A 26,022-nucleotide genomic window follows, 5' to 3' on the forward strand; every position below is an offset into this window, starting at 1 on the left:
TCAGACTGATCACCTGCCTGTCCTTTGGGTTTTCACTCGAGTACCTCTCACCACTTTGCTAGCCTTGGAATGGCTCTTCTGCCTTATGCCCCGAGAGCGGTCGTGTGCCACTCACGAGGCCACGTCGTAACGGCTTGCTCGCAGCCTCTCCGCTGGGGATTTTGGATTCTGGTGCCAGATCTGTTTTTTAACAGCCATGTTCACTGTGCCTGGCACATGATTGGCTCATAGTGTTGACATGTGAGTGGGTAAATGGAAAGAGCTGACAGCATAGACGTATAGGGCATCTTGTGTAGCCTTTTTTGAGGTAGTATATTTAAAATTGTGCTAATTCACGGCGAGAATCTCAGTAAGCTTTAAACAAATATGGGCAGAAGCAAGTGCTCAGGTATGAAAGTGATGGATTTGTGTATTGCCACACTAGAAATCTCATACAGGGGGAGATTTAAAAACCCACACGTACCATTTGGTCACAGAAATGAGTGTCAAGGAAATAGTTTGCAAAGCATCTCAGACTTCCCCTTAGAAGCCTTTATGGATTCTCCTGTGTATGTGTGTCCTACTGTGTGGCCTGGTGATCAAATTCTGGAACTTTCTTTAGACATAGCAAATTTTGTTATTTAGACAAGATTGAAACGTTTTTCTATCTTTAGGCAAGTGCCAAGAAAGACTAAATAGTTCATGAACTTCTTGCCTAGATCAACTTTCCGGATTTTTCTGTTAGTGACTTCCAGAGTTGACTTTTTGTTTTGTTACTTTGTTATTTTTTTATTGAGATGTAATTCAGTTACCATAAAGTTCACTCTTTTAAAGAATATACTTCAGTGGGTTTATTTTTAAATGAGATATAGTGGACATATAACGGTAGGTAAATTTAAGGTATACAACTGCTAATTTGATACAGTTCAGTGGTTTTTAGTGTATTTGCAAACTTGTACAACTGTCATCACTGCTGTCTCATTACAGAACATTTCATCACCCCCAAAATAAGCCCCATACCTGTTAGCAGCCACTTTTCTGTCCCTGCCCTCAAATTTCACACCCTCTACCCCCAACAGCAACTGCTCAGCTACCTTCCTTCTCTGTGGATTTGCCCATTCCGGACATTTCCTAAAAATATAGTCATATAACGTGTGGCCTTTTGTGTCTCTTTTCACCCAGCATAACACTTTCAGGGTTTATCCATTTTGTAGCACGGAATCAGTGCTTTATTCCTTTTTTGGCTGAATGCTGTTTTGTCATATGGATATACCACGTTTTGTTTATCCTTTTATAAGTTGATGGACATTTGGGTTTTTTCCACTTTTTAGCTATTCTTAATAATGCTGCTATCAATATGTGTATACAAGTTTTGTGTTTTTTTAAATTTTTTTTAATATTTATTTTTGAGAGAGAGACCGAGTGTGAGCAGCGGAGGGGCAGAGAGGGAGACACAGAATCTGAAGCATACTCCAGGCTCTGCTCTGTCAGCACAGAGCCCAACGTGAGGTTCGGACTCATGAACTGTGAGATCGTGATCTGAGCCAAAGTTGGATGCTTAACCAGCTGCGCCACCCAGGTGCCCCGGACATTGAAAAACTCTTAGCAGTATTTATCACTAAACATGAGCAAAAATATGCCTCTACTAATTTTTTTGGATCATCATCAAGATGAAAATACAAAATCTTACAGAGGATTTGTAGACTGGAGAGAAGTATGCAGTTGGTGCTATGTTTTGAGACTGGATTTTTCTCTGATGAGAAGGTACCAGCCTAGCTGGTCCCTGTTGGGGTGGTACAGATTTCTGTCATGTATCTCGGATCTTAATTTGGCATCTTTATGTAGCAGTAGATATAATAGATATTACCATAATATAAATATATTATGATAGATATTATAATATGAAACTATGATAGTGGAGAAAAGTCCACTGAACTTAGAAAAAAGATTTATCTTCTCTGTTGCTTCTGCGAACATTTAAATTTAAATCAGCTGTGTGATTTTTGAAAGTTAATTTTTAACCCTTTGCCTTTTTTTTCCGCCTGAAGTTGTTTTGGAAACAGTTTAATTCCGTTCACTTCAGTTCTAATCAAACCTTTATTGAAGGCCTATCTGGACCAAGCATGGCCGGATGAGCGGTTCTCAACATCGGAGGGGTTGATTTTATCTCCCCAGGGATATTTGGCAGTCTGTGGAGCCTTTTGACTGTTGTGACTGAGGAGTGTGTGTGTCAGGGGTCCCCTAGACCACCTCCGATTTCGATGATTTGCCAGGAGAGCTCAGGACTCGGTACGTAGTCCTACTCGTGGCTATAACTGTAGCAGAAGGAGACAGAGCATAGTCAGCAAAGGGAAAAGGCACATGGGGTGAAGCCCAAGGAAACCAGGTGCAGGTATCAAAGGTCCTCTCCCATTGGTGTCACACCGTCACACAGGATGGGCAAGTGGTGACAGCAGGCATGAAATGTCACTTACCGGGGACTCGTTAGAGACTCTCCGTGCCCGCAGTTTTCATTGGGAGTTAATCACATGCAGTCTCTGCTTGACACGTGCCCCCGTTTCAGATTTCCAGAAGGAAAGCAGGTGTTCGGCATAAGCCATATTGTTTGTACAGTTCGGGCCCGGTAAGCCACTCCTCTCGGTTCGGGGGAGGGTGGGAACTCTCCCAAAATCGGCGTTCCCATATACCAGCCAAGAGCCAGCCTTGAAGAGCAGTCAGGCCTGCTGGGTTGACTCTGTTCTGCGCGGGGTGCTCCTGGCGGCCAGTGGGTGGAGGCCGGGGGTGCCAGTAAACCTCTGTAGCGCACACACTGCGCAACAAAGACTCCGGGGCCCACATGGCAGCAGTCTGCTGCAGAGAAAGCCTGGCTGAGGCCAAGACGAGCGGCTGGGGCCCGGGTCTGTCCTGTCGGCACGGCTGACTCTGGGCCGCGTTTTCTTAAGACTGCTTGAACTCTACTGTCTTTATTCTCTAATCTCTCTAGTGTGTAACCCAGCTCTCTTAGGACTCTTCCTTCCCTTCAGATTTGACCTAGGGGCAAAAGCCTACCGAAAAGAAAAGATTTAGTAAAAACAAAGGAGAACAAACCACCTCTAAAGAGTAAAAATTATTTTCAGGCGATTACTTTTCAGAGATTTAAACTGCTGCTGGTGGCTATTTTCTCAGTAACGACACCTCCCTAGTTTTTACGTATATCAAGATTGAAATTAAGATCTTTAACTAGATCCCTAGATGTCAGAGTGTGAAATTCTGCACTCAGTAGCTAGATGGAAGAAAGTAGATCTTCAAGGAGCAGGGAAAAAGCTGAAGGCTGCCTGGGGCACGACCCTCCCTCTGCTGGCCAGTTGGTGGATTTCTAGAGCTCAGCCTGACCCACACTTGTGTTCCCTCCAGCTTGCAGTTCCCTTGTCTCTGAAAGGAAGAAAAGAAGGAGGAGGAGAGGGAGGAGAAGAAGGAAAAAACAACAAAGGGCAAAAGCAGGCTCCAGACTCATCAGCCTGTCCAGGGACCTGGGAGGGAGGAGGCAGGGAGGTGACCTCATGGCCGTGCTTCGGATTTGTTGCTCTTGGTGAGAGTTGCTTTTCAAGGGGATTCCCACATCTCTTGAGGGCTACATAGAGTAGTGAGAGCTTTGTTTTTATTTTTATTTTAAATCTCTCTCAATATTTTTTCAATGGGAAGCTGAGGATTGTTGCTATTGATAGCTTCTTCTCACAGCTGTGCCGGTCTCAGCTGGAATTCTTGTCATTTTCTTTCTAAAAGGAACTAAATTGGGAGTTTACAACTGTTACTATTGAGGGAGACTTCAAGTTCTCAGCGTGATTTTACTTAAACTTAGATTTCAGCGCTGCTGGGAGGAAACATGAAAGTCATAGCTAGTAATTCTAGTCCTTAAAAGAAAAACAAGTCCACCTTAACATTTTGTTTGCTTAGAACTAAAATGGGCACACACCCCATCAACCATCTGTCAGGTCAGGGAGAGCCGGCAAGCAGAGGGAGCATTTTTAGACTCCGTGCACATCTGCACATTTATGTTGAAAATGCAGTAATGGTAGAGTAGGGATCCAGTGATCCTGGCAACCAAACGTCTAAAATAGAACTTTGTTTCTCAACAGTGAAACCTCAACCAGAGTCCTCTCCTCAGGAGCTTCTTGGAGCACCACACACTAACGTCTGTATTTTTTCCTGTATCCACCTGGGTGGGTGGTCGCTATGTGATCTACATGCGTTCCTATCAGTATCTCCAGTTCCACCAGGCACCGCACGAGCCTTCCGGTTTTCTCTTTTTGCGTGTTTGTAACTCCGTTCTCAGACAGTGAGAAATCTGGCTCCCGTTATCCTCAATATCTTCACTTATTTGATCAACCCTCCTCCATGTAACCAAAGTTCTGTGCCGCCACTGCCTCCATCACTGCACGGTGCCCTCTTCGGCCCTACTCAGACACTGACTCCCTCATGTTGGCTCTTGCTGCTGTCTCCTTCCCACCTGCCCCGGCAGATACCCTCCTCAGCCTTCTTGGGTTCCAGCACCCCACACTGGGATGATGGGACTGTTGCTATCATCCTCCCCACAAACATGCTAACCTCGCTTGTTCTCCAGCATCCCACTGGGTTGTCATGGCTACCTTCACCCCTGCCCCCCAGTGCAGAATCGGGTACCCTTGCAGGACTCTCATACCCTGCATTGAGCCACCTCCCAGCTCTTCCCTGAGTAGAAGCCTTCACTGGGGTGAAAACCTTTGTGGGGAAAGACTCCAACCCTCCGTGTGGGCCATCTCTGTCCCCACACAGGCCATGCAGAAATAGAAGCACCCTTTTCTCTCTAGAACTCCCAACACTCTGCGCCCTTCTGCATGGACACCCTCCTGGATGCCAGTGTGTCTCTTCTTACTCTAGATGGCATAGAGCCTGCCAGTTTTATGCCAGCAGCTCTACTTAAATAGAAAGTCCCTAGAAACATCCGGCAAGTATCCGTGCCCGATGAGATCCATCATAGAACCAGTGTCTTAGGAACTGGAAAGACCTTTAAAGGCCACTTAGCTCTAACTTGATGCATGGCTGATTTCACTATAACTTGTTAATGAAAATTTTTCTGATTTGAAAGAAGAAAAACCCCAGTCCATTTCATTTGCAAATAGCTTTAAGTGTTAAGATGTTTTTAAACCCTGCTTGTCTTGTGATTTTTGCCTATAAATCTTTCTCTTGTTTAAATAGACAAGTTTGATTACAGAAATAATTTCAAAGTAGATGGTATTCACTTCACAATGATCTGCAGGTGCTCTTATATGGGATCTTTTCATCACAACGTCATCCCTCTGAAAGTTAATACTTTTTAAAAAAAGTTTATGTATTTTGAGAAAGAGAGGGAGGTGCGAGCAGGGGAGGGACAGAGAGAGAGAGAGAGAGAGAATGAATCCCAAACAAGCTATGCACTGTCGGTGCAGAGCCTGATGCGGGACTCAAACTCACAACCATGAGATCATGACCTGAGCCGAAATCAAGTGTCGGATGCTTAACCGACTGAGCCAGTCAGGCGCCCCTGAAAATTAATGCTTTTACAAAAGAAAAATTATTGAGGCTCAGGGCTGAACATAGAATCCAAGAGTCCATTTCAGTGTCTAGAAGGAATACTTTTAACTATAGATATTCAGCACATTGTTCAATAGATTATAACTTAGGGGGAAGTTGCCCGGGATGACAGGAACCGATCTGTGCAGCTGATCCAAACTCACTTCCCCATGGATTGCTCTTCCACATCTTTCTTATCTCCACTTACTTTTCCCCTGGTTTCTGGGTCTGAACAACCATTGAGGGCCACTCTATCAAATAGACCTTTCTGCGGTGGGGAGACCATCTGTATTTGAGCTGTTAGGTACCCACTAGCCACGTATGGCCATTGACAATTTGAAATGTGGCTAGTGTGACTGAGGAACTGAATTTTATGTTTTACTTAAATGGCCTCAGGACGTCTGGGTGGCTCAGTCGGTTAAGCGTCTGACTTCGGACATGATCTCACGGTTCGTGAGTTCCAACACCATATCGGGCTCTGTGTTGACAGCTCAGAGCCTGGAGCCTGCTTCAGATTCTGTCTCCCTCTCTCTCTGCCCCTCCCCTGCCCACGATCTGTCTCTCTCTCTCTCTCTCTCTCATAAATAAACATTAACAATTTTTTTAAATGGCCTCGTGTGGCTAATTGCTATTAGGCAGTGAGGTTTTAGGAATGCGTGCATCCCTTTCTTTCCTAACTGTGGCATGGGAAGTACCCTTTGCTTTCAGTTTAGCTGCTTAAAGAGATGGTTCTGAGGATTTGAAAGCAATCTGCCTGTGGTATGCGTTGCTCTGTTCTCTGGAGTTTCTTTAGCTGATCTGGCTGGTGAGGTGAGGGTTCCCCTTCTCCACTCATTGCTCTATGTGTTTGGGACCTGAAGTTCAGCGCTGGGTAAAACATGATTTCCAGTTTCAGGATGGGTTGTTCTTAGTGGGTTAGGTGTTCTCTAGCTAGAACCTCCAAGTAAGTTTGAGAGACTAAAAAAACAAAAAAACAATAACCCTTCCATTCTCTCAAAACAAGAAGAGAGAGAGACAGAGAGAGAGAGAGAATGGGGTCATAGAGTATAGGTTTTGGTCCTTTCTTATGTGCATACTCATATCAGCTTGCCTGGTGGCATTGTCTGTGAGATCTACCAACCCCTGGGACTTCCCCTGGTGTAGACCATTGGGGGTAGATTCATGTGACTGCTGCTTCTAGGTTTAATGGGTGCTTTACTTCTTCCTGGAACCTGCTTTATATTATTTATGTCTTTGATGGTGATCACTAGTGGTCCCTCAACCTATGTAGTGTTTATGCTCTGGAACCTCTCCGCTCTGTAGGAGTCTTGCCTTCCAGGAGAGAATTACCATCTGGTCTTCCTCAAATCTCCCCCGTAACTTCTGGCTTATGAACTTTGTATTCATGTTTTTGTCTCTTGTGGAGATCTCAATGGTACTAGACCCATGGAAATCCTTTCTGCACTCCATTTTCTTTTAGATGTCCTTGCTATCCAGATGTTAAGACTGGTTCCATACTTTGGTGAAGATAGTTTTTTCCACTTGCTCTCAACTACCAATTCTGTCTTCCTGTGTCCAGGTGGCTGAGGATGGGGCTCTCTTCCCTGCAGCATCTCTGTAGCATGAGGAAGCCATTTAGCACCCAGAAGCAGTCCTTCACCTCTTCCGTTTTTTTTTGTTTTTTTTTTTTTTTTTTTTACATTTATTTATTTTTGAGAGACAGAGACAGAGCACAAGTGGGGGAGGGGCAGAGAGAGAAGGAGACACAGAATCCGAAGCAGGCTGCAGGCTCTGAGCTGTCAGCACAGAGCCCGATGCGGGGCTAGAACCCACAAACCAGTGAGATCATGACCTGAGCTGAGGTCGGACGCTCAACTGACTGAGCCACCCAGGCGCCCCAGCTCTTCCGGTTTTATAGCCACTACTGCCCATTGTTTGTCTTCCTTCCCGTTTGAAGGATGCAGGCAGCTGTCGGTTCTTTCTCAGATCAGAGACCTCAGATATAGCTAATGATAATATGTTGATGCTTCTTCCAAATAGCCATCCAGTCAGTTTCTCTCTTTTCCCACACACACACATACACATATTTATGGTATGCTCTCCAAGCTTGGCATATTATAAGCCTTTCCTCAAAACGTGAAGAACTTATCCCAAATAAAACCTTTAATGATTGCATAAGATTTCAGCACATGAATGAGCCGTACCTTACATTCTGACAGGGTATGATACTGTAAATATTCAGCAATGCTACAGAGTATAATCTCCCAGAAAATCGAGGGGTGTGAAGCCTGGTGAGGACACCCTTCCTGCCGTAGGTTTAACGCCAGAGTTTGTCGCACTTTGACCGGCATGCCAGCGCCAGCGTCGCAGTCACCCTCTTTCCTCTCTCGTAGGCCCCGGCGGTACTTCCTCCTGTCCTCTCAGCCGGCTGTCCACCCCGAGTACAGAGAAGACCTGGAGGCCCTCCAAGCCAGACACGGGGAGGCGGTGTTAGTCCTGGATAAGTGCACCAACCTCTCAGAGGGCGTCCTCTCCGTCCGTAGGCGCTGCCACAAGCACCAGGTCTTCGATTACCCCCAGGTGCTGCAGGTGAGTGTCCGTCACCCTCTCTTGAGGCTTGGTAGAGCTCGCTTCCACAGAGTCACATGCAGCCCAGCGCAAGAGGCTGGTTTCCACACGCGGCCGGGAGAACTACCCAAGGGGAGAAGAGGAAAACGTAGTGCTGCTCCTTACCGGACACGCAGGCCTGCGGGCGCGTCCGTGCCTGCCGTGTTGTCCGTGCGCAGCCGCTTGGCCTGTGCGTGTCCCTCCTCCTTTCCGGTGTTCATCATACTTCGGACTCGCAAAGCTGATGGGTTTGCAGAGAAGCCACTCGGACAAAGCGGGCACATGTATTTTACTTGTACCCTTGTCTTCACAAGCCCGTCCAGGGAAATTTCCTTCTTTCAGGAGGCTGCTTGTATCCCCTGCCATGCTGGCCCACAAGGCCGCCGTCGGCTTTTGCTGGGAGTGGGAGCTTCTCATTTTTTGTTACCGTCTTGTCCGTTGGTGTTTTGCCACCCTTGGCATGTCCTGCTATTAGTGTGTCCTTTGCTCGGTCACGGGCCTGGCAGTACTTCCTTAGCCATGGGCAGAGTGGTCCTTTGGGGATGTTTTAAGCATAAGCAGGATGCTTGACATTCCAAGGGCCGGGAGTGGGGGAGGGGGGCTAGGAAAGGAGAAAGTGAGTTTTTTTCACTGAAATATTTAAAATAGCTCAAGGAGAAATAGCAAGGAGCTGGTGTGACTTTTTTTTTTCTTTTTTTTTAAATCTCCACAGAGAACTGGCCCATGCTGAGATTGTTAAAATACTTTCTCTCAAAGAGTGCTGCATGTCCTGTGGAATGTCTGACTGATAGCAGTGGTGATGCGAGTGGGAGTATTTCTAGTAACCTTTGTCTAGACAGGAAAAATGGTTATCAGCATGCGTGTCCACATCTGGATGCCGACTCTTCGGGGCAGGCCGAGCTGTCCACCTGCACTCCGGGCGCCATGATGCATTCTCTTCTTCAGCCCTCGCTGCTTTCTCATTTATTCCCAGAGGAGTTTGGCATATTGAGTTTCTTTGTATTTTTTTTCTGGACTTTCCTTTACTCTAGCTGTAAAGGTTAAACAGTGGGGTTTTTTTTTTTTTTTTTTGCTTTTTATCTTTTTTTTTCCCCCTCCCGAAGGGGCAAGCACTGGGAGAAACTAAGTGTTGGAGATAGGATCATTTCTTACTTTGGTTTACCTGCTGCAACTGCTTGTTCTCCTGCATGTCTTTCATTTTCCAAAAGGTTCTCCACTTTGACTAGGCTTGAGGGAGTGAAGGGAGAAGACATTTTTTGACTTTGCTTTCTGTTTGATTTATTGTTCTACGGGAACCTATTTGTCGTAGTATGTTTTCAAAGGCATTGCATTCACAAAATGAACATCTTCTGTGTGCAAAGCACATCGCTAGATGCCACGAGGGGTAGAAAGATGAAAGGAGAGTTTGCGGCTTCCCTCTAGGGGGTCCTCGAGGGAGCCCGGAATGCCAGACAACGTAATCCCGTGACGAGGTAGGCTGAGGTAGGCACCGTAAGCCACACTCAGCCACCATGCCGCAGTGTGTTTGCATCACACACTAGGGCTGCAGGGGACCGGGCTGTGGGAGGTCACACTCTTGAGTGCCCAGAGGAAGACGTGGGCTTTGGTTTCAGCCTTTTCAGATGCTGCCAGTGGAGGCAGTGACATAGCACGGAAGCATTGCAGCCGGTGCAGCTTTTCAGGTTCCACTGGGGTGAACTGTTACCTTTTGGCATTTTCCGCCAGGATGTCTCAGTGTTGCTTGGCCTCAGCCCTTGGGAGAACGTGGTCTGCCGCGATCAGAGCAAGCGGATCGGTGAAACTGGCGTGTAATCCCCTACCTCTGCTTGTGTTCCTGCAGGAGGCCACTTTCTGTGTGGTCCTTCGAGGTGCTCGGCTGGGCCAGGCGGTACTGAGTGACGTTTTACGCGCCGGCTGTGTCCCAGTTGTCATTGCAGACTCTTACGTTTTGCCTTTCTCTGAAGTTCTTGACTGGAAGAGGTGAGTGTTTCCTTCTGGTAAACTTTATACCAGTGGCTCTGTATGTATTGGATTCGGAGAGCCCCTTAGGTAACTGTAATGCATACCTAGGTTTGAAAACTACTCCTTTAGATTATCGTGCTGTATTTTCCATCAGAAGAGTCCGCCTGTTGGCCTAGAGCAGGGGTTCGCAAACTGAGGCCTTTGGGTCAGATATGGGAAGCTGCCAGGTTTTGTAAATAAAGTTTTATTGAAACACATCCACACCCATTCATTTGCATATTATGTGCTGGTTGTTTTTGTGCTATGGTGGCAACGCTGAGTAGTTGCCGCAGAGATTCTCTGGCCCACAAAGCATAAGATATTACTTACCTAGCTTCTTATCTAAGATGTTTAGCAACCCTTGGTCAAGAGCAGTGGCTCTCCATTATAACTGCAGTGCATACTCACCTGAAGGACTTTAAAAGATACCTGGGCCTCATCCTCAGGAACGCTGTACTTGAAGCTCCGCGGGTGTGATTTGTAGCCATAGTTGTGAACCACCGCTCTTAGAGACCAGCGAATTTGCATAATGTTACCAGCTGGAGATGGAGTGTCTGCACGTGGGTAAAAGCTTAGAAACAGTCCCAGTGAACAGATGGACAAACGTAGGTTCCGCTAGGTTGTAGGTTGTTCCCTAGGACTTTGGAAGTTGAAGATTATTGAAAATCAGCTGCCTTTGTGTTTACCTCTCTGGCTGGACTGCCTCAGATATTGCTTTCTCCTCTCCCGACTGTTTGGATATTTCTGTTCGCGTCTGACTACCATAGATAGGTATTTGAACAATGTTAAGTAGCATTCATTCATGTGTACATTCATTCGTCTTGTACTTATTAGAACATCTACTGCAAGCAATGCGGTCTCTGCTTCTGAGAAGGCTGGCATCTAGTGGGGAGGACAAACCGAGAATTCTCATAGCATGTGATATGTGCTGTGGCAGAGGCCTGCACAGGGGGCAGTGGAGGCCCAGAACAGAGGGGGAGCCTCATTCAGCCTGAAAGAGGGCTCTGTGTAATTCTGTTTATCTTAGAGAAGTGCTGAGAGCCACAGCCAGTCGACCACGCATCCGTGGAAACATTCGTTCAGGGCCCTTTGTCTGCCAGGGGCCGTGTTAGGTATGGGGATGCAAAGATGAGCAAGGTCAGACCTTGCCTCCTGGACGCTCCTAGCCTAGTGGTGGGAGATAGACAAGTAGACCGGCAACGGCCAGCTACCGTGAGGGGACACAGCCCAGGCTGGGTGGGACGCTGGGAGAAGGGTGAGGTGGCTGCACACGCCATCACTGGCAGTGGCTGGAGTTGGTGAGGGCTCCGTGGAGGCAGTGACCCCGAGCTGAGTCTGGAAAGATACTCTCGTGAGAATCTGGCTTGGGTAGTTGTAATTACGGTTAAGTGGAGGCAGGGCTCTGAATTTGGAGCCAGAAGGCCTGGGTTCAGATAACCATCGCTGGCTAACTTTGTGATCTTGTCAAATCATTCTTTTTTGAGCCTCAGTTTTCCCATCTGTATAGTGGAAATCATGGACTGACTTAGCAGATACTTACTAAGTGCCAGCTCCGTGTGCCAGACGGTACCACGTGCTCAGGGTGTGTGTTGGAAAGCAGGTGTGGTTTCCATCCTAACGGACTAGTTTTGTTGGGGAGGGGGTTTCGGGTTTTAAAGTTCATCTGTACAGATATAACAGCAAACCCTGCTAAATGCCACGACGGGCGGGTCATCGCCGAGCCGTCCCTCTCTCACCCAGGCGTCTAGCCTGCCAGCGAGTCCTGCCGGCTCTGTCCGAGCCACTTTTGCCGGCTCTTGTGCATTTTGCGATGGTCTCCAGCTGTTCTGCTCTCTGCCATTTCTTCTGACACCTTAGGCAGAATGACCCCATTGGAACTTAATCAGATCGTGCCAGCTCTCCTAAACCCTTCCTTCTAATGGCTTTCTCTCTCAGTAGAAGCCGAGTCCTTACAATGGCCTGCAAGGCCCCGTGGCTTTGCTGAGCTTCCCCCTCCTCCCCCCCCCACATTTGTCTCCTGGTCTCCTCGTCTCCTCCATGTTCTTTACTGTACTCTAGCCACCCTCGCCTCCTTTCTGGTGCCAGAGCATTCCCAGCGTGCTGCTTCCTCAGGGCCGCTGGCTCGTTAGCCCTTTTGCCTGGAATGCTCTCCCACAGGTGTTCTTGTGGTGCTCAGCCCTGGCCTTCTCTGTCTTACGTGGTCACCGTCGTGATCCCAGGACCTGGCACGTAACGGGGACTCCATAAATACATGCGGACTAAGCGAATGGATTTGAGTAGGTAGCTGAAGGCCAAAAGTCCTCGTTGGTTCAGAGTGGGCAAGTATGAGAAGGGAGAGCATACCAGGCAGGAGGGAGTTCACAGCCACAGACCCCGTGGCGGGTAGAGCATGGTTTGTTGAAATGACCAAAAGGGCGCCAGTGTGGCTGGAGCACATGGGTGGGGGCGGGGCGGAGGGAGGTGAGGAAACGCAGCAGGCAGCAAGCGGGAACTGTGCTGAGGAAGGGGGGAGGAGGAGGAGGAGGAGGAGGAAGAGGGGGAGGAGGAAGCAGGCATGCACCGGAGGGAATGCGGGTGAAGGAGGGTGCGGGTGTTCGTGTCTGCTCGGAGGGGCTCAGCAGGACATGCACGTGCAAGTGCTTTGTGTGAAGGCCTGTGTGTATGTAAACTGTTTTGCCGTTGTCTCCAGAGCATCTGTGGTTGTGCCAGAAGAAAAGATGTCAGAAGCGTACAGTATTTTGCAGAGCATCCCCCAAAGACAGATTGAAGAAATGCAGCGGCAGGTAAGAGGCCAGGCAGCCCTGCTGGGGACGTGACGTGGGTGGCACGAAAGGGCGGCCTGCACGGTTGGGGTACACGTCCCAGCTGACGCGTGAGCGGGGCTTGTGGCCTCCACCGTGTCGGCTGACCACACTGAAGCGAGGAGAGCAGACTCCGGTGAGTTCCACCAAATGAGGGTTGAAATAGTAACTGTCAGAGATTTGAAAACTCTCCCGAGGTAAGCCTGCCATGTTTTCAGGGTCTTGCATAGCAGTGTGTTCAGCCCGCAAAGCTGAACCTTTGGGTGGTTGTGTTCACAGCAGGTGCCACTTACAGTGACTAAGGCAGCCCTGGAAGCAGGGATGCTTCAAGGTGACGCTTCTGAGCAGCTGTTGACCAGGAGAATGTTGTCGTGTCAGCTGGCCTACAGTTCCAGCTTCCTGGTCCCAGAGGCTTCCTCACTGAGAGGCCCTCCCTGCCTCCTGGAGCGGGTACCGTGCCCCTGCCTCACTTTCCAGTTTCTCTTCCACCTTCTGATAGTCCTTCCCCTGGGCTGCTCTCGACAGTCTGAAGCACGCCACTGGGGGCCTCAGGTGGCCCTGCTTCCCTTTCTTTTCTCTTTCCAGAAAGGAATTTAGTTGGGCTGAAATGTCAAGCGAGTTAAAAAAAAAAAAAAAAAGAAAAAAGACTATCCCAAGTTGTTACTGTGCTTGTTGTTTCTGTTTCTTTTCTTTTTAATGGATTTTTAAGGTTTTTATTTTTGTCAAAACTATCTTTGTAGGAGATGCGTGGGAGAGAGGTTTGGAGGTATTCAGCGTTAAGTCTGCACCTGTTCCATGTACCCTCTGCTTTTGGTTTGACACCCCCACCCTGGGCAGAGAGCCTGCACGTGACCTTGTCCAGGGAATGGGTGTCAGGCCTCTGTCTGGGTGACGGCAGGGTGGTCACCTGCCAGTGGGGGGTGGGGCGGGGTCTGGGCTTCTGACCACTTCGTAAGTACAGGTTCAGTCTGTCCTTCTGCTTTCGGCTCATCTTTGCCCCCACCTGGGGTTCCGCAGTGGCTGACCTCAGGTTTTTCTCAGCTGATTTTTCTCAGCAGCTCCCTTGGGTTTGCAGAGTCAGCTACCCTGTTTCGTTCTGCCCCTCAGCTTCCGCATTTTATTGCTGTCATCTCGTCTCTCATTTTCTTTATCTTGGAGCGATTATGCCTTTGCTTTTAAAAATTTGTCTTAATTGTCGTTTTTGGGTTTTAGGAGGCAGTGAAAATTAGTGGATGTGTCGAGTCTCCCCTCTTCATTAGACCAAGGGATGGCGGCATCATGCAGTAATTAGTCTGTAGGCGCTGACCTTGGACTGCCTGCACTGCATGCGCACGGCTCTGCCCTTGGCCAGGGATTTGCCGTCTGTGGACCTCAGTAACCTCATCTGTAAAACACGCTGGCATTCTGCTTTGAAAACAAATCACAACTTGATTTTAGCCTCCCCGTAGTAGTTTCACAGCCCACTCATGTCCATTTTAAGTTTCTGGGCCTCTCGGTTGTTATTTAACTACTGACCTCATCTGAGTTTAGTCAGTTAGAAAATCCATCTAGGGATCTCTAGATTCTTCATCTAAATCTCTGGTTGCTATAACTTGTGTAGAAGAAAATATTCCTTTTCACAGAAGAGTCCTCTTGTCTGAGCTCCTTGTGTTTCTTTTGTGGCATCTTGATTCATTAACGCAGCTGAGTATCTGCCAAATCAGATACCATCTTAAGATTCCAGTCGGAGAAGGCCAGGTAAGCACCCTGCACCGTCATGTTGGGAAAGAGAATCATTTGGTTTTCGGAGCAGAGCTCCTACGGCCAGCTTCTAGAACACTGTTGTTCCGCAGAGCCTGGCTGGGGAACCGCGCGTCTGAGACCAGCGCAGCAGGTTATTTCTGAGTCCAGGCTCAGACTCCTAGAACCATGGAGATGGAATGAATAGAGGTCATTTAAAATAGGGTACTTTGAGGTTATTTGGGTTCAGAGAGATATACTTGGAGTCAGAAGACTTGGGTATGAGCCCTGGCTCTGTCCCTATGAATTGTATGACAGTGGTAAGTCACCAGAGCTCCCTGGGCTTTCATTTCCTCCTTTACGAGATGATGGGGTGGCTGGATCCTCTCTCATGTCCCATTCATCTGTTTAAAAACTCTGTGAACCTCTCGTCCTTAGCAAGAATGTCACTGTCCTTGACGGCATTAATGACCACGTGGCTGTCTCTTTTCTGCTGTTCACCTCTAGGCCTGAGGACCAGTCACCTCCTGGGGTGGTGAGTGCCCCACCTTGTGTAATTGGACAGAAAGGCAGTCTTGGCACTTTCCTGCCTCCCTTTCCAGGTCTTCCTTCTGCTTTGTGATGCCCTTCTTCTCTGCTGCTTTCAGACTTTCTAAAGCACTCTGCTGCCGTTCCCCTGTGTAGTCCTGCTCCCCTTTCCCTAAGTATCCTGTGTTCTAAAAGTGACCTCTTTTCTTCTCCCAGTCCCAGCTTTCTAGATGGACTGATGTCAACTAGAAGTGAGATTATCTGGTTAAGTAATTCCCAGATAGATAGAAAGGAGGACCAGGTTCAACTACTAGAGGCCAATAGCACACCCTTTTCCCAAGTCGTGACAACCAAAAATGTCTCTGGACATTGCTAAATGTCCCATGTGGGGCAACATTGCTTTGATTGGGAACCACTGTTCTTTTGGTGGTGATGATCTCATCCCAGATTAGAGAGAGTTCCTTTGCTCTGTAGGACGCTTTGCAGAATATGTTTGTCATTTTGCCCTCTGTTTACTGTCCATCGATTTAACCTGACCTTGGCAGAAGTAGCGAAAAAATAGCACATACTTGGTTCTGGAAAGTTTTTATACCTAGTGAGTTCTCTTTAGGGGGTTCAGATTCAGATCTTTCTGTAAGATAAGTTGCATAAACTTTTAGCGGAAAACCTGTTGCCTCAGCCATTGATTCCTTAGAGCCTCTGGTTGATAGGTCAGAATGAGCTGAGGCTGAGCAAGTCTGATTTCTTGCTCAGCAGTTGAAAACAAGCTCGAGGAGCTGCATGGACAGTTGCAGCCAGCAGAGGTCTCCATCCACTTCTAAGTGACTCCTTTTCCTTGGGACCATTGAAATGTTTCCAAGAAATCCTAAGGTGCTTCTCACTGGCCTTGTCCTCATAGTCAGTCTCTAGAGATTAGTTCTTTCAGATGAGGAAAAATAGTGCCGAGTGTAGGGTTTTTGCTGTCTGTAGATGGAGCAGAGCTAAAGTTTCTGAACTGACCCCAACGTTGTGGGGATGGGATCTTGGTGATAAAAATATCGCAGTGACGTTTTGTAGCTTAGAGCTCGGGATGAGGGAGGCTACAGCGTAACTGGTGGGCACAGCGGCGAAAGCCCTCATCGTGACGTGGGCATTGGGACACACCAAGGGAGAGACATTTTGCCCGACAAGGAAAAGTGAATCTGCCTTCTGACCGTAGATATGATATCAAAGCAACCATAAAGTTAAGTACAATGCTAGAGCAAAAGGAAGTAAGGGTTAAGCTAAGGTTTGTGAAGACAAGGACCACCTCTGCCTCCATTATGTACTCCTGAAAAATGACAAGAGGGCTGGCATATGTGGCATTGTACAAGCTAGGGGCTTACAGGTTTGTGTGTGTGTGTGTGTGTGTGTGTGTGTGTGTATGTGTGTGTGAGAGAGAGAGTAGTTAAAAACCAGCTCCTTCAGTTAGTAGAGGGTAAGAGTTATAACAGGATCAAGCCAACATATCAGTTGGCCTTTTGTCATCCTGTGAGCTAAATTAACTAGTTAATTTAGTGAAACACTAATTATTATTTTTTCAACGGGAGATGGTGGGAGATAATACTAAATCTGTGATCCCCACTCACAAAGGCTTGTTCTCTTGGGGCTATAGGGACATAAGCACAAAGAAAGTTGAGAAGACAGTGCACATTTTCCAAAGTACATTAGGGGTCTGAAATGGAAGGGAGAAGTTATGGGCTGGAGTCAGGGACAGATTTATTGGGGAGGTGGCATTTGAGGTAGGCCCTAAAGATGGAGAGGCCTATCAAGCACCTTCCCTACACTGGAAGGCAGGAAGAAGTATGCAACTGAATATTTTTCTGTAGTCAGAAGGAACGTTCATATCCGCAGTGTCCCTTGAATGACAGTGGAAAAGAAAGCAATCTAGGATCTTGGAAGGCTGGGTAGACACGGGACCGTATAGTTGGAAATGTTTGTGTGGATAGGGAGGAAGGCGTAAATGGATCCCTGGTTTATCTGTTGAGTGGAGTTTCCAAACATTCTTTTATTGGTCAGTGGCTCCACCAGCACTGACCTCTAACCTCAGCCACACTAGGAGGTGGAAGTCAGGAGCCTGCTTTGCCTTTGAACTCTTCTTTGTACTCGATTGACTGGGAGCCTTTGAGGTGGCAGAAACAGTCAGCATCTTCTTTTCTCCCTGGCCTTTAAGCTTGGGTGAGTTAAAATACCAGTTTCTTTTCAGTCTGTTACACAGACCCGTCTCACTTTGCCTTCATATTTTCCTACCAAGCATAGCGAATATTCGTGCTGCTAAAGAGTACTTGAAGATATAACTCGATGATTGGGAAAAAGACAAAACACTTCCATTTAAGAAGATAAAACCCCAGGCCTGTGGCACCCTCACTGACCAGGACTATAGTTAGGTGGCCAGTGTGGCTATGACTAAGGAAAAAGCAGAAAAGAACACAGAGTCCAAATGTGTGTGCACACCAGAGGTCACATACTTTGTCCACACGACAGCCTCTAGACCGAAGCTTGTATTTTATCCTACTTGCATGTAATTTCAGCACAGTGACTTACCCGGTTTCCATAGCCATAGTAGCTTAGCAGTCACAAATTTGAAGGGCGGAAGGCTACAAGGGAGGGTCTGTGAGATGGGGCATCTGCCGTCTGGTGTGAAGAGCAAAGACAGGAAAGCTGTTTTAACAGCAGGACTCTCAGTACGTTGGATAGACGGATAGACGACAGACAGCTCCGCAGGCTTTGCCGTGTCCTGGGTGCGTCGGGGCAAGCTGGCGGACTTCCTTGACTCATAGAAGTACGTGTTTGTTTGCTTTTCATATTTTGGATTTCTGACGTCCAAATGAGACCTACCATCAGTTTGAGTATCACTTTTGCTTTTTCCTCTAAAGTTGTTCTTGATGCAGTATCTTAAAATTGAGGAGATACAGAAATTGCTATTCTTGGTGATGCCCTTGAATCTTTAAGTGAAGATTTAAATTTTGTTTAGCATATATATAAATATATATATATATATATATATTTTTAAATAGTGGCTCTTAATGTAATATACTTTATAAAGATTTCTGTCTAGAATGTTTGTTTTTACAGACTCTTAAATACTCTTAAATACAGAGAACAAACTGATGGTTACCAGAGGGGAGGTGGGTGGGGGATGGGGTGAAATAGGTGATGGGGATCAAAGAGCGCACTTACCGTGATGAGCACTGAGTAATGTAGAATTGTTGAATCACTGTATTGCACACCTGAAACTAATATAACACTGTATGTTTACTATACTGGAACTGAAATTAAAAATTTAGGGGTGCTTGGGTGGCGTAGTTAGTTAAGTGTCTGACTTTGGCTCAGGTCATGATCTCGTGGTTTGTGGGTTCGAGCCCCGTGTCGGGCTCTGGCTGACAGCTCAGAGCCTGGAGCCTGCTTTGGATTCTGTGTCTCCCTCTCTCTCTGCCTCTCCGTCATTCACCCTCTGTCTGTCTCTAAAAAATAAATGAACATTAAAAAAAATTAAAAACTTAATAAAAATGAAGAAAATGAAAATGTTTTTATTTTTAAACAGTGTTTTGTGATTTCCTTAAAGGTGTAAACTCTCCAATGTCTAGAAACCTCGGCAGTGCAGTTCTCTGAAGGTTCCCTGCGCGGGTGGCTTGACCGTCCTGTCCATTGACAGTTATACAGCTGTCCGAGTCCACTTCCCCTCACTCCCCCACCGTTTACAAAGCAAACTGTTTAAACAGAGTAGTGAGATAGGCAGTCAGACAAGTAATCTGAATGTTTTAACGTGAGGAAACTGAGAATAAAGAGATGTAAAGTAATCCTCCCAAGACCGCACACCATGTGAGGGACAGACAGGGAGCATACTCTTTTGCTGCCCACAACTTTATTTAAATCGCAGAGCTGTGTGGCCTGGATTGAGGCAAAAAATCAGACGAACTTGCCAATAATTCAAGATGACTGCTTACTGGATCATCTTCTCAAAAAAGTCGTCGCTTGAGACATTTAGGACTGGATGCCTCCCTGGAAATATATTATGAAGAATATGGAAAATATTTCACTTCTGATTTCCAGAATCAATATTGTAATGTCTGTCATTTTTATCCCTCCACCTGTGAAATTGAAAATTTTTTATGTACATGAACTGAACTCTCACAGCTTTTTAAAAAATGCCAGATATTCCCTGCCTCCTTTCTTCCCCCACTCCCAGGCCCCAACAAGTCACTCCAAGCTGTGTTTCCCAATCTCTGCTTTCGTACTTGCCCTAAAAAAAGCTGCTGGATTGCTTGCCCTTAAACAAAACACATTGACCTGACCCTGGAGTTCTTCCTGTGAAACAGACGACCATGGTTCTGACCCAAAGCTGGGCTCTTTGGCCCATGGGAGAGCCTTGAGGACCGAGCATGATCGCTTTGTGGGATATTTTGAATTTCACAATTTCTTTTCAATAGCACTGGACTCTCTGTGTCTGAGTTTTCCTGAATGCATAAATCCACACTGTGAAGGAGATGGGTTAATGTATGTTGTTTAAAGCAGGATAAAATAAGGACTCGTTTAATTGGAACTCTTAAGGAAGAGCATTTTTATGTGTTTCACTTCTTTCCCCCCCACTTTAGTATTAGGAACCTTGTTGGAAAAAGACTTCTGCCAAGTATCTGATGGGAAGCCAAGAAAAGCATTTTAATAGAACTGTCTCAAATTTATAGTGCACGAGGGCCTGTAAATAAATTTTCCTGTCTTTAAGGTTTGCGCTGATTTGCAGTTATTTTGTGTGGCTTCTGAGATTTAAATCCTCACAGTCCAGATGGAGAGACCATAAAGCTGCTTTCCTTGGCAGCCCTGGCAAACCTTGTCCGTGGGCAAACGGTAGCGAGGAACGTGCAGAACCTCGTCTGCAAATGCCTGCTTATCTTATTATGGCGCCACTTTTAATTCGTTCGGTGGCTTTTCCTAGAGCAGCCCACCTACAAGTTCTCAGAAGGTAGGAGAGTTAGTCTTTAATCTCATAATGCAAGCCAATCAAATAAATATGTGTTAAGCACCTGCTCTCAACATACTGCATAGGCAAATTGAGGGGGATTTTTTTTTTTTTTTTTTTTTTTTTTAAGTAGAGGGCACGGCACAGATCCTGCCTTTAAGAAAGGCCCTGAGGTTGCTGGGGAGAGTACTGTCGGTAATATACCCATTGAAAGGCCAGAAGTGCTGTCACCCAGTTGTGCTACGGAGAGTCAGGAACGGATCAGAGGTGAAGGGAATCCTCACAACCAGGTAGTCTCAGATAGGAAGACCGGATGCTCTGGAAGGGTACTGACCTCCGTCTGGAGATGGCTTCTATGAGAAAGACTCAGCAGATGGAGCAGAACGAGCAGGGACCTTGAATACTAGTGGCAAAGAACTTTGCAGAGAATTAGAAGGCAGGGAAGGTCAGTGACAAGGCGGAGAGTAATGAAAAGATCAGTGATGGAGGGGGAAAGCAGTGTTCACTAAGGAGACTGAGAAACAGAATCAAAGAGCTGGAAGGGACCTTCAAAACGGCTCAACCTGTTCCTTGTACTTAAATTTTTTTTTTCTTAATGCTTATTTATTTTTGAGACAGAGAGAGACAGAGCATGAGTGGGGGAGGGGCAGAGAGAGAGGGAGACACAGAATCCGAAGCAGGCTCCAGGCTCTGAGCCGTCAGCCCAGAGCCCGACGCGGGGCTCGAACTCACGAACCGTGAGATCGTGACCTGAGCTGAAGTCGGATGCTCAACCGACTGAGCCACTCAGGTGCCCTGTTCCTGTTCCTTGTATTTTATAAATGACAGGCTCTTGAGTTCAGGTGGTCTTGAGAATGAATTGTCAGGGCCGGGGTTGAGCCTGACTGGAGCCCAGATCTCCTGACTCCTGGTCTGATGATTTGGGGTGGGGGGGCGGTGCTGGGCATTGGGTACTGCAGTATTTTCCAGACTGAGGCTCTTGATTTGTTAGGAGATCATGCAGTCAATTCATTGGGTGATGACTGGCATTTTATTTTATTTTTTTTTAAATGAAATAGAATAGAAAGGAAAATATCAGCATATTCCGCAGTAAAGATAAGTAGTTCCAGAAACCTCTATTTCAATTATAAATGTAGATGAGTAGTAAGTTGCAGTATAAGATGTATTTGTTTCTTAGTGTGGGTCCGAGTCCAAAAAGTTTGAAAAATGTTGGTAGTGGAAAGCACAGGGGTTTTTGAGTTGGAGAGACCTGAATTCAAATCCTAAACTGTGCCACAAATCCTAATTTGTGACTGTGGTCCAGTTACTTAACTTTCAAAGCTTCCCTTTTCTTATCTCAGACCTAGGGCTAATAACACTGTAGAGCAGTTGTGTTGATCACATGAAGTCATTAAAGCATCTGGGTTCTGGTCTGCCTGCTCCACTCTGACAGTCATCTGGGGTTACCCTGCCTGGGTTTGTGTTTGAATATCGGAAGGAGCCTTCTGGTATGGAGTTTGGTCTTAAGGAACCACAGTGAGTTACCACCATGGATGTATTATGCATTTGCTTCTGGGCTTGGAAACTTGAAACGGAATTTATTCCTGTGGGTCTGGTATACTTTCTACATCTTGGCATGGAAGGTGGTTCACCTCTCTGTTTTTCTGTTGGGATCAGAATGACTGATTAAAATCAGTGGTTCTCTAGCTGGCCTTAAAAAAAAAAATCATTGGCACATTTGGATAAAGAACTATTACTTTTTTCCCCTTTCTAGTGAGAGAAAATTTTACAGTGAGTCTTTTTTCCCCTCTTAAGATGTGTTTTCTGCCAAATGATGATTTTATTCATTTTTTGGACTGAAAAATCAAAAAAGAAATGAACTTAAAGAGAAAAGTCAGTATGGACATGTGGGGGGTGAACAGTTGAAGGACTTGAGTTGCTGAGTAAGGACTAAAAATAAAGGGCATTTTTATGAGAACGTAAGAGGACCGGTCAGATCTCTTTTTGAAATAGCTGTTGTCCACATCTCACTGAAAAGAGGCTGAGTTCTGTTGTATGAGTTTCCTGGTACTCTCTGCTTCTTCCTTTTTCCTCTCCTCCTCCTGCTACCCATGCCTCCCTTCCCCCATTCCTTTCTGGCCAGCTCCATCCCAGATTTAAAATCCCGCTGGAGAGTGGGGACGAGAGCTTCATCCCCCAGATGATTTGGGCCAGGGGCTAAAACACTGCCATAAATCTGCAGCTCATTTTAATGCCACGTTAAAACAGTGTGAGCGGCTGGTTTCCGTGGCCCCTGCCCTCTTTCTTTATGGGCTTCTTTGGCTCTTCTTTATAAAGAGGCCCCGCGGAGTCATTTTAAAGTTCTTATCAGTTTGCTGACAGCTATATGGGTCTTTCTGCCGAGTCCAGGAGCTCAGGCAGGCGTGTGAAACTTCTGATATTAAAACTGAAGAAAAATGCCAGGCAGGAGGGATTGGGTGGTGCAACCATTATTCGGAGGTAAAAGACTAGTGAGATCATTAACCTTTGCAGGTCCAGAACCCTGCCGTTGGCCGGATGAATCACTTTCTTAGTTGAGGGAGGCTGGGGCGGTGAGGGCTAGGCAAGAGAGGATTTTCCAAGGGCTTTTATTTTTATCCCTTGATTAGAAAATGCCGTTCCGCTGGCAGTTTGTGCTTTCAGGCTTCAGCAAGTCAGTTGGGCAGCCCTGAAGGGCTAGGGGGAGCCAGGTTTACGATGTACTTGTTTTCTAAAGGCCGTCTCACTGGCTAGGCCTCTGCTCGCATGTCTTCGCCAGCGCCAGCTTGCTGTCTCTGTGCCCACGGCATCAGTTATCAAATTTAAAGGTACTTTCATCAGTCTGCTTTGCTGCCCCTTTTAGACCAGATTGCTAACCCTCAGTAATCCTCCCAGAGTGCTTCATGGAAACGCCAGGCCCTCTATAAATGTCAGCCTGCAATGCTTGGCCCTTTTTACCCTCTCCGTTACAGAGAAATGGACTGGATGTGGCTCCTCCCTCTTCCCTACCACTTTTCCTTTCTTTCTTTTCTGGAAAACTCCCGCAGCAGACAGCTGAGGGGAAGGAAAAACCATTACCTGGAACAAGGCCAGCAGCTTGAGGGGAGCTTCAAAATCTCTGGCATCTCCCGACCAGAATGTTTTTCCAGGCATTTCAAAAAGTGCATCCCTGCCCTCCTTCTCCTTTCAGTTTTCCAGCCTTGATTTTCAGAGCAGCTGGGGTGGGTGGAATGTGCCCTCAGGATGGACTTTATATCTGCCTGCTCTTCTAACTGAGGCATTTAGGAAGAGGTTAGTAGAAAGAAGCAAAATCCAATGGATATATATATATATATATATATATATATATATATATTTAATTGCTCTGCACCCTTTTGGCACATACACATTATTTTTCCTTTTCAAATAGTTTTCGACATGAGCAGTTTTGCAAGTGTATTTAGCCATTCAACTTGAGGTTGAGGCAAAAGCAAGAAATTCTTGTAGCAAGTTAGTCAGATTATATGGCTGTTGATCTAGGATTAATGATTTTCATTGAGCGAACAATAAAAAAATACTGGTTTCTTTTATTGCTCATGTAACTCCTGTGAGGAGAGTAATTAGTTATAAAGGCCAAACGAGCAGTAAAACAAAATATCCCAAACTCTAAAACGATAGAACTACTTTTTTATACATTTGCTGGGGACTAAATTGATACCCGGTAGTTAGTTAAGAAGTTTAATGAACTGGATATTATTGCTTATAGTATAATTATAACAGACTTACTGAAAATATTGAAGTTACCAAAGATAAGCCATATAAAAATAACTTAAGTATATTGGACATTTTCCATAAATACGTGATGATGAACAATCATTGCACGGCTTTTTCCAGGGGTCAGGATAGATGGAATGGTCCGTTTCCTCTTCGGGCATTGGTTGAAGAGCTGTATCTAGAGTTAACGTGGGTTAATCCCTTGTAATGAGTCCCCAGTATGGGACATTGCTTCAGGAAATGGCCTAATAAAAGTGTTAAATATTAATTTGTAGCCTATGTAAGAATTGTCTGACTCTTTGGGGCTGGTTGCCCACAGAGTGGGACTCTTTGTGAGGCATTTCTGAGAAATGATTGCTCATTACAGGAAACCCAGTGCAGCTTTTGTAGATTTGTTTTATGCTTACTTACAAAAATATCTAGGTTTGTTTACAAAACAATGACTTGTAAGTTATCAAGGGTTGCTATGTTTGGTGAAGAATTCACTGTATTCAGGTCTTCAGTAAGGGTTCAAGTGATCCGTAAGATCTCTGTCAATATTTATAAATGTCAATATAGGTTATACATATATATGCATGTATATATATATACATATACATATATATGCATATATATGTATATATTCTGTCTCTCTCAGCATTGCAGAGGTTGAGAGGATTTGGTGTTGCATACTTATTTTTGGCATGACATAATTTTTGGCTCTATAATAGCACGATGTTACAATTCCACGCTACTCTTCTTGGGAATGTGAGACAACAATCGTCTATATTTATTTCATCTCTCTTTACTTAAAGACACGTAATACCAAATCAGACCAGGATTGGTACAGAAGCAGCTCCAAGTAAACCACTTCTGGCAATATGGTTATCTCTGTCCTGTAAACTTAAGGCTAATTTGTTATGTTGAAACGTGTACTTCCCGTTTTGATAAGGGCCTTAGTAGGACAGCAGTTCGCTTGTTATCTTTCAGATTCCAGTACTTTTCCTTAGAAGGTTTCTCTTCAGCCACGTGCAGTGCATATGTGTATTGAGGTATTTTTAACTTTCAGGTTAACTCGAGCAGGTCTTGATGATCTTCTGTATGTGTCAAAGAGCTTTGAGTTTTTGTTTTAACTAGAGACCGAGGGTTGAGTTCAGCAGCGAGGCTGAACGTTGGCATTTGGCCAGAATGAAAAGACCCAGAAGTTGGCGATGCAGTGAAGGGTCTGAGTGACACAGCCAAGGATTGTGGTGCAGTGTGGGCAGGAACAGAGGACCCGAGTGGATTCCCTGGAGCCCAGAATAACCGCAAATCCGTATTCCCCCAAGTCTCTGCCTAGCGAGTTGTAGGTAACTCTGGATATGGCGTGACAGCAGGCACGACCTTTGAGAATCTTTCTGGAGTAACCCGCAGATGGGAAACTACAGAGTAGAAAGGTTTTAATGGTCTCATCAGCTGCCGCAGTGATTTTTAACTGTGAGGCGAGGGAGGGATCAGGATTCCCCGCGAGGATTTTCAAACTTCACATACTTCTCTCACTCCCACTCAGTTCTTTTTTTTTTTTTTAATTAAAAACAATTTTTTTTTTTAACGTTTATTTATTTTTGAGACTGGGAGAGACAGAGCACGAGTAGGGGAGGGGCAGAGAGAGAGAGAGAGAGACAGAATCTGAAACAGGTCCAGGCTCTGAGCTGTCAGCATAGGGCCCGACGCGGGGCTTGAACTCCCGGACCGTGAGATCATGACCCGAGTCAAAGTCGGACGCTCAACCGACTGAGCCACCCAGGCGCCCCACTCCCACTCCCACTCAGTTCTTAACTGCGTTCTGGTGTCGGGTTGGGGAATGGGGACTGAGGACATGAATTTCTGTTGAGAGTCCCTGCTACGATAAACCTCCCCACTGTTACTCACGGGTATACATCATCCTTCAGGTGAGAAGGATCGGGGGGAAAATTGAGAGCCACTGACATAGCAGGTGTAGCTACTTCAAGCTTCGCCTCTGTTCAGAGTCCCAGCTCGGAGGCTGGACTTTGGGGTTTCCGCTCAGAGTCAACAGGGGAACTTGTCTTAGTCATCTCTAGTCAGAAGCAGCAGGCAGCTTACAGAGGACTCGTGCCTCTGGTCAGGTGGGAAAGT

General features: G+C 46.2%; 1 protein-coding gene across 5 annotated transcripts in view; it reads left to right on the forward strand.

Annotated features, from left to right (window-relative positions):
- EXT2 (exostosin glycosyltransferase 2) overlaps positions 1-26,022 on the forward strand; it is a 145,312-nt gene that overhangs the window by 18,872 nt on the left and 100,418 nt on the right. For all 5 annotated transcript variants that reach the window (XR_006194093.1, XR_006194094.1, XM_042907045.1 and 2 more), the window contains exons 5-7: positions 7,920-8,115; positions 9,974-10,113; positions 12,824-12,917. Coding sequence is in view for 3 of the 5 variants with exons in the window: in XM_042907045.1 (XP_042762979.1) it covers positions 7,920-8,115; positions 9,974-10,113; positions 12,824-12,917 (430 nt within the window). In the remaining 2 variants the exon portion in view is untranslated. The remainder of the gene's footprint in view (positions 1-7,919; positions 8,116-9,973; positions 10,114-12,823; positions 12,918-26,022) is intronic.

This window comes from Panthera leo, chromosome D1, assembly GCF_018350215.1.
Source record: "Panthera leo isolate Ple1 chromosome D1, P.leo_Ple1_pat1.1, whole genome shotgun sequence".
Classification (NCBI taxonomy): Eukaryota; Metazoa; Chordata; class Mammalia; order Carnivora; family Felidae; genus Panthera; species Panthera leo.